Consider the following 8,966-nt stretch of genomic DNA (forward strand, 5'->3'; position numbering starts at 1 on the left):
CAGGTGAGGAAGCAGGGTGGCAGTGCTCTGTGAGGAGGTGGTCAGCCAGCCCTGTTCTCTCCTGAAGCCTGCAAGGATGGAACAAAGCTTGAAGAGGGGTCTGGGAGGGGTATCTTCCTCTTATGTTGCAGGAGGCTCCAAGGGGAGAGAAGTTCCTGGGGACATACCATAAGCCCTCTTGTGCTCTGTCTTTATTAAAGCTCTCTAATTCTTGTGGGCTCTCTTGTGTTCAGCTCTGCAGCTCTGCCTTCTATATGAGAGAGGGGCAATAAATGTCCTCTGTGGTACCTTCCCCTGTTTGCCTCCCCTGACCAGGAACAGGCTGGTGATGATGTTTGGGCTATCAGTGACTTAATTAAGAGTCCAGCTGTGGATTGTGTTATTTTTCCTGTGCAGTTTTCTGTTTGTAGGTTCAGGAGCTCTGATGGTCAGAGGCTATCGCTGTTATTAGAAGGGCTTTGCCAGAAAACACGAAGACCTTCTCCTGTGCTGCTGTGATCCAATCTAACACCACCTGGGTCTCTCAGGTTTCTTTTCTTTGAAAGCAATATCCCAAGTACCTGTTGTGAGATTGGAGGCGTGGGAGAAGGGAAAGGAGGTTCTCAGACAGTAAATAGCTCCTTTTCAAACTGGCAACCTATCACAAGTGGGGTCCCTCAGTGATCAATACTGGACCCAACACTGTTTAACATCTTCATAACTGATCTAGATGATGGGATCAAATGTATCCGGACAAAGTTCACACCAAACTGCGTGGGGAGGTAGGCACTTCAGAAGGGAAAGCCACCCTGCAGGAAGACCTGGACAGGCTGGAAGAGTGGACTACTAAGAACCTTATGAAGTCCAACAAGGACAAGTGTAAGGTCTTATACCTGGGGAACATAATCCAGGAGTGCAGCATGGACTGGGATCTACCCAGCTGGGAGGCAGCCCTGTGGAAAGGGATGTGGGGTCCTGGTGTACAACAAGCTCAATAGGAGTGAACAGTGGTGCTGCTGCACCAGATGCTGGGTTGCATCAACAGGGGCATCACCACTACTAAGAACCTTATGAAGTCCAACAAGGACAAGTGTAAGGTCTTATACCTGGGGAACATAATCCAGGAGTGCAGCATGGACTGGGATCTACCCAGCTGGGAGGCAGCCCTGTGGAAAGGGATGTGGGGTCCTGGTGTACAACAAGCTCAATAGGAGTGAACAGTGGTGCTGCTGCACCAGATGCTGGGTTGCATCAACAGGGGCATCACCAGCAAAGATAAAGAAGTCATTACCCCACTCTAGACAGCACTTGTCGGGCCATACCTGGAATGCTGTGGTCAGTTTTGGTCCTTGCTATATGAAAAAGATATGGACAGGCTGGAGAAGGGCCACCAAGATGATCAAAGGACTGGGAAGCCTGCCATATGAGGAAAGGCTGAGAGAACTGCGTTAGTTCAGCCTTGAGAAAAGAAGACTTAGGGGAGACCTTATCACCATGTTCCAGAATTTAAAGGGTGGCTACAAAGAAGACAGAGACTCCCTTTTTACAAGGAGTCACATGGAAAAGACAAGGGGTAATAGGTGCAAGTTACTCCTGGAGAGATTCCAATTGGACACTGTCGTGGTTTGGGCCAGACTGGCCACTGAAACGAATGACAGAGATGCTCCCCTTCGGATGTTCCCCTTTTCACAATGAGAACAATCAGCCATTGGAACAATGTCCCCAGAGAAGTGGTGGATTCCCCAACATTGGGCACTTTTAAGATTCAGCTGGACAGGATGCTGGGCCATCTTGTCTAGATGGTGCTTTTGCCAAGAAAGGTTGGACCAGATGATCCTTGAGGTCCCTCCCAACCTGGTGTTCTATGATTCTATGATAGCGTAGTGGCTGTGCAACCGGGCTGTGGCTGGTACATCTCCAAGCTGTGCCACCCAGCCTGTCCCTGCTGCTGGAGCCCTTGCTCCACCACCAGCAGCTGCCCAGCTCCAGGCAAACCCAACCTTGTGAGAGAGGTTACGAGGAGGCAGAGGGGCCACGGCGTGCTGCTGCAGATGAGGCAGAGGGCAGCTCTGGGTGCTGGGGAATAGGATCCAGCTGTGTGTTTCTCTGCTGTTGCCTGTGAGATCTGAGGTTGCTATCACATCGCAACCCTGGGTTTCAGTTATGGTGGCTTTTGCATCACGGGCCGTGCAGCAACTGAGTACAGCCCTGCTCGCGCTGATGCTGAAGGAAAAAGCTTTGTCACACACAGGTGACAAGCTTTATATTCCTGCAGAAAATGCTCGCAATTATACTTTCTTTCAGCATTTGCAATGACGTTGTCGTAGCTGTCTTTGGTCTGGGCAAATCAGTCGTAAATGCAATTTATTCTTGCTGCACGTCCACTGTCCGTGCCAGCAGCAGAAGCCGTAGCCTACTGCAGCTGGTTTGTTTGTGTTTTATATTGAGTTCATGAATTAACTAGAGGACAAGGTGGACCATTTGTGTTAAAATGTAACTAGGAAAATGGCATAAGGGAATAGCATTTGACTTAAAAGGAATTTATTTAGGTAAAAACGGCATACGAAGCATGAGACTGCAGTTAGCAGCTTGAAAGCCCTTTTTCGGTCAGTAGGTTATCTCATAACTGAACACTTCTTAGAATTGTTTTCCAAGTCTGAAGGCAAAATTTTTGAGAGGCAAATTAGCTGAAGGACACGCAGAAGAGTGAACGTGCAGTGTTTTTTATTTAATTGCTATTTCTTCAAATGGAAAATACGCATTTTGCTTTGTATTAATGGCTTCATTGTAATGATTAATGTCTCTGTGCCTTTCTGTGATTATATTTCACTTAAGTCTGTGGTTACCAGTAACAGTTTGTTAAAAGAAACAAGCGATGGAACATTAGCCACCTCACCGGGCACTAAGAAATTTTCTTTAACTATAATCTCTGCTCCTCTTACAGTCTCTTCTGCGTAACAGGCATTTCCCTCCTTGCCCATGAGAATACAGTTAAATTTTAGGGTATAATGCAAGATCTATCTTTTAACTTGTGTTGGTGGGAGAAGGCAATCACAGCCCCCTCTTTTATTTCATTTAGTTAGTTAGTTAGTTAAATTTTTTTTTGTTTTTCTGCATGTGACTTCCAGGATCATAGAGATCACCCCCTGGCAGCATTTCTTTGTTCAGGCTTTCAGGTATGCTGACAGGATGACCTTTAGGAACCATTGCCCTGCGATAGGGTAAGGTTGGGTCTATTCTGGTTGAAACCAGGTGTTTGGCTAGTTGCTGAAGCCTTTGTGAAATTCCTAAGTTAAAGCACAAGTGATAGAGGAACCACTTTTTCTAATGCTTGGTTTGTTGAGTAAACCTTAGCATATACAGAATATAAAAGTAAGTGGATAATCTTTCAAAACTGAAACTAAAAAAATAACAAATGTGCACCTAAAATAATATTTTTTTTTTCAATTTCATATGAAGCCATTATTTTAAAAGAAGTAAACTGCCAGGGGCTTTGATGGAAGTTAATGGAAATTACTCTGTACTTTCCTGGAAAGTCACCTAAAAAGCAGTATACTATTTTGGCCTTAGCTCTTAAAAAGCTGTGTGCATGGCCTTAGCCTCATGCCACTAAAGCTCACACTACACTACCTTTGTAAAAGGACTTAGTAAAAAGACTGTTCAAAACACAACTAGCTGTCATATCATTATGAGTTACAAAACTTTCCTATAACTAAGAAACTGTACATACCAGTAAATCAAAACAATTCAAGTATTTATTGTCTGCCAGAAAAATAATGTCAGTTATGTAAACTGGATTGAAATTTGACTTATGAAATTGTTTTAGATCTGTGTGTGGTCCTCCTTCCCACACAAATAATAAATATGTGGAGATTTGTCAAATATTTTATGACACTGTTATTTTCTATTATGTACTCAGTTGCTTACAGAAAAAAATGACAGGAACTGCATCTTCCACAATCTGCTCCGAGAAGGCAGTTTTCACCTATGATGCCATCTAATTTCTGAAAACAACTAATAGGTCAGAACAAGGAAACAGTTACTATTTCTTAGGTGTTTTTCATGCATCAGAGGTATTAACAAGCTGGAAAACAGGAAATCAAATTTTACCATCCACTAACAGTTTATCTCATTTTTTTTTAGAGATGGAGCCTCTTCATGCAAGCAACGGTGCGAAGAATAATACGAGTATTTGCACGCTGAATCAATACATGAAACTACAAGGTTGTCAGTTATATTCCAATGATATGCCTGGTGCCATGGCACCAGTGCCATGAGTGCCCCACCAGTTGCTTGTCATCAAAGTTTTCTTTCATTTTGCAAAAAGAGTAAATGAGTTGTTACTAGGAAAGATGGGGGAGATTCACTTGAACTGATTTGGGAAAAGCTAAATTATGGTTTTCCAGCCAACTGTTTGCCTGTGTTACCACAGCTTCACAGGGTGACGTGTGGGATGTTTTCACTGTCAACGGGAAGCAGCTGCCAAGCCAGGTCTCGTGCCTTTTGGGCCAGGGCAAGTTTGACACGCTCTAAACCCTGAGATAATTGGATACAAATTGGAGTAACTGGTCCTTGGCTGTGTGAAGTAACATACAAATTGGAGTAACTGGTCCTTGGCTGTCCTGCTCAAATAAAAATAATTTGCAGAATCCCCTAAATACTAAAATTCTGGGATCATACGTATTGCTACTATTCCTACTGGCATGTCTTTGGAAGTAGTATTTATTAGTTTGTTTTTTTTTTTTTTTACTACAACTTGAGTCTCTCTCCCACACGTGATCACACAACTGTTGGCAGGACTGCTGCTGGCTGCGTTTGGAGTAAGTCACTGCGTTATTATTTGGGTGGGGAGGGAAGGGGGAAAGGAGGACCACACACAGATCTAAACTATACTTTGATAGGTCAGGTTTCAATCCAGTTTACATTACTGACATTATTTATTTCCAGCAAACAATAAACACTTGAATTGTTTTGTTTTACTGATAACGTAGCATTTCTTAGTTATAGGGGAGCTTTGTAACCTGTAATGACATCTCAACTTCCCTGTAAACAGGAAGTTTGAAACTCTCTTCCTACCGTGCTGGTGTGGCTTCTTGTTATCATGAAGTGCCTCCCTGTCTGAACTAACGTACCCTCATGAGAACTTTAAAGCACGCAAGGGCCATCGATGCCCTTGCAGAAGGCACACTACATTGTATAGAAAGTGGCTCAGGAACCCAGGGTGGGTTAAAGCTTCCTGCAAGTGTTGGGTTCAGCAGAGTACGTTGGTGTGGTTGGCACTGCCAGGTGCTGAAGGATGCCTGAGCACTCCCCGTATTCCCCAAAGGTGTGCTCGTGCCCGTGGGGTGTTCAGGTCACACCTATTGCACCTATAATATCACATTTATTTTGCAGAAATGAGAGGCATGGATTTCCCTGCCTCCTTCCTCAGCTTGGGGGGGTTGCTAGTGTCTTGGAGATGACACATTGGAGATTACAATATCAAAACAGAACGGTTTTGAACATGGTCATTCTGTCTTTTCTGATGAAGTGGGTCATATGGAGAGAGGAATGCAAGTTTTACAGGTCAAGAAAGAAGAGGAAATTGTCCAATGGGGGGGGGGGGGGGCTGTGTTTGTTTGCAGTAAGAGATGTGGCTGGTAAAATAGACTATTGTGTTCTGGGACAGTGGGTGTTTCCAGTATCTTCCTGCCATCATCCACTTTAGAAAAACTTAGAAAAACAGGCTGACACGTCAACAAAGGTCAAACGGTGTCTGCTGGAGTGTTGGAGAAGGGATTGTTTGTTGTTGTTGATGAGACATTAGCGTCACAAGTACTGAGCTGGTCAGTTATCAACATTTTCCTTCAGACATCTGAAAATGCACAATTAGCACAGATTTTTGACAGCAATTTCCTTTTCTTGTCAGCATAACATCTTTCTTGTTCAAGTTCAGCTGTAAGACAGGTGTTCTTTTGTAAGGTAGTTTCAAGATTTTATTCTGTTTTCATGATTGTCGTATAGTTAAATATGGCAACAGTTAGGTAAAGCCCTACATCATCTCCACGTTGGTGTTACTGTGTCCTCTGACTAGTATCTCGTACCTTACTGAAGATACATAAAAGGTCCAGTGACATCTTAGGACTCTCCAGGTGAAGAACAGAGCAGCTGAGGTGTTGTTCACTCTCTGCTGTGCAGAGCCTTCTCAAGAGGACTCAGAATTTTTCTGAGCTACTGCAGGTCTTTGCCCCTTTAAGTCAGGCTACAAGATTCAGTTTCTGAAATATACTTGCTCTCCTTTGAAACAATACATTTCAAAATGAGAAAATAATACCTTAACAATCCACTGTCCATAAAGGGAGAAAGATTTCTGCATAATACTCCATCCTTAAACACTATCATCAGTTGTTCACCCACCAATAACTGTGACTTTCAACCTATTCAGTGTTCCATACGTTGAGAAGACAGGCACACATCTTCATTTCAGATTAGTGGAATTAAACGTTAGCATGTTTTGTGCAGTTGAGAAGGAGGCACAGATGCATGGTGTGGAGAGGATAAAGTAGTTTTAAAAAGATTTTTAAAAAAGATAACAGGTCTTGATTAACAAGGACAGAGGTGATGAACCAGTAATTTCTTTTCTTGCTTTATAGACCGTAAATTCAACTGATAGCAATTTTAACTGAAGAAACCCTAACCTAATATATTCTAGTAAAAAAATAATGTAAAATTACTACAATTACATTTTATATTTTGCCAGAATTAATACTAAACAAGAGTCTAAAAATTAAACCACATGGACTTCCTAAATATTTTGTGCTTAGGAACGTGGCTAACACCATTAGCCAGATGTTCCTAACAGTACAGGACTGCAGGCAAACAGCAGGTAATCTGGTTTCTCCTGGGCCAGGCTGTATGTCAGCACCAAAGCTGCTGTGAAGAGGGCTGTTGGCTCTGCTGTGGGTCATCAGCATTCGCAAGGATAATCTCCATGCATATTCCTTGAAATGCCCCAAAGAAGGGCTGGGAGGAAGGGCTCCAAAAAGTTCCTTGATACCCACAATAGTCCTCTTTGCTGGGATGCACCCAGCCCTCCCACCTTGGTTTGGGACCTGCCTGACTTTTAAGGTGGTGCTTGACCTGTAAGCGGAACATTTGCAGTGTTGCTGCTGGCAGAGGAGTAATAAAGAGGAAACTCGTCTCCATAAACAAGGAGCTCTTTGCCCTTCATGTTAAAGGAGAACCTGTTGCAGCAGGTCCAGAGGAGGGCCACAAAAAGGGCTGAAGAACCTCTTCTGCGAGGACAGGCTGAGAGAGTTGGGGTTGTTCAGCCTGGAGAAGAGAAGGTTCCAGGGAGACCTTATAGCTCCTTCTAGTACTTAAAGGGGGCTTATAAGAAAGGTGGGGACAAACTTTTCAGCAGGGCTTGTTGACACAGGACAAGGGGTAATGGTTTTAAACTAAAAGACAGTAGATTCAGACTAGATAGAATGAAGAAATTTTTTACACTGAGGGTGGTGAAACACTGGCCCAGGTTGCCCAGAGAGGTGGTAGATGCCCCATCCCTGGAAACATTCGTCAGGATGGGACAGCCTCTGAGCAACCTGATCTAGTTGAAGATGTCCCAGGGTGTCTGGACCAGATAACCTCTAACGTTCCCTTCCAACCCAAACCATTCTATGATTCTAACGTGGTGAGATGCTTCTCTGTTAAACTGTCATGGCTGATCCCTCACTTCAGGCTATTACATTACTGCCTTTCCTCACCGCAGCACCCACACCGCACTTCCACCAGCCAGGTGCTGCTTTTGGAGTCACTACTGACGGGGTCCCATCACACCTGGGGACAAAACCGAGCACTGCTGCCCTCCAGAGCGGGAAGCCTGGGGGGCTGGCAGGGAAAGGGCAAGGATGGGCAATGGGGGGGAGTGCGGCGTTGGCTGGGGTCAACTGGGCCCTCCAGCCGCCTGCCGGGGTTTGACGCCTCCGCACCCACCCGTGGGCATCCCAGGGCTGGCAACGGGGGCAGGTGGCTAGTAATACCACTTAAACCAAGTGGTTTTCAAGCTGGAACATAGGAAGTTCCATTCAAATATGAGAAAAAACTTTTTTAGGGTGAGGGTGACGGAGCCCTGGAACAGGCTGCCCAGGGAGGTCGTGGAGTCCCCTTCCGTGGAGACTTACAAGACCTGCCTGGGTGAAGTCCGGAGTAACGTGCTCTGGGCAATCCTGCTTTAGCAGGGGAGTTGGACCAGATGATCTCTAGAGGTGCCTTCCAACTCTGACAATTCCGTGATTCCGTGATTAAACCCAAACCAACTCGGGAAAAGAAAAATAGAAAACGAAAATCACAGGTCACAGAACGGTTAGAGTTGGAAGGGACCTCAAAGATCATCGAGTTCCAACCCCCCTGCCATGGGCAGGGACACCTCCCACTAGAGCAGGTTGCCCAAAGCCCCATCCAGCCTGGCCTTGAACACTTCCAGGGATGGGGCATCCACAGCTTCTCTGGGCAACCTGTTCCAGTGCCTCACCACCCTCACAGGAAAGAATTTCTTTTTGTGTCTAACCTAAATCTCCCCTCTTCCAATTTAAACCCGTTACCCCTTGCCCTGTCACTGCACTCCCTGAACAAGCAAAAAGCCGCCGTGGGCGGTGGGGAGAGGGCCGGGGCGGGCGTGGGGGAGCCGTGAGGGGACCCCCGCCGGTTGCGGGGCGGAGCGGAGCGGCGGGGCAGGCGGCAGCGGGCGGGCGGCCGGGTCACTGCGGAGCCGGCGGCCGCACCGGGCGGACCGCCGCCGGTACCGGGGGTCTGCTGCTGCCGCTGAGCGAGACCGAGCAGCAGCGTTACTCCGAGCTCTTCTCGCGGTGCTGCCCGCCCCCCGAGGCGGCCGCCGGGGGCAGCAGCGTGGGCGAGCTGTTCCGGGCCTCACAGCTGCCCCCGGACACGCTGCACCAGGTGGGTCGTCGGAGGGGGGGGGGCGGCTCGTCACGAAGTTGCGGGGATGG

The 8,966-nt window shown here is 46.3% G+C and overlaps 1 protein-coding gene across 1 annotated transcript in view; it reads left to right on the forward strand.

Annotated features, from left to right (window-relative positions):
* The first annotated feature begins 722 nt into the window (after positions 1 to 722).
* The window catches only part of REPS2 (RALBP1 associated Eps domain containing 2), a 118,286-nt gene continuing 110,042 nt past the window's right edge, over positions 723 to 8,966 (forward strand). The window contains exons 1-2 of the mRNA XM_014960182.1: positions 723 to 858; positions 8,594 to 8,916. Of these exons, the coding sequence (XP_014815668.1) occupies positions 723 to 858; positions 8,594 to 8,916 (459 nt within the window). The remainder of the gene's footprint in view (positions 859 to 8,593; positions 8,917 to 8,966) is intronic.

This window comes from Calidris pugnax, unplaced genomic scaffold (genome assembly GCF_001431845.1).
Source record: "Calidris pugnax isolate Ruff unplaced genomic scaffold, ASM143184v1 scaffold188, whole genome shotgun sequence".
NCBI classification, from domain to species: Eukaryota; Metazoa; Chordata; class Aves; order Charadriiformes; family Scolopacidae; genus Calidris; species Calidris pugnax.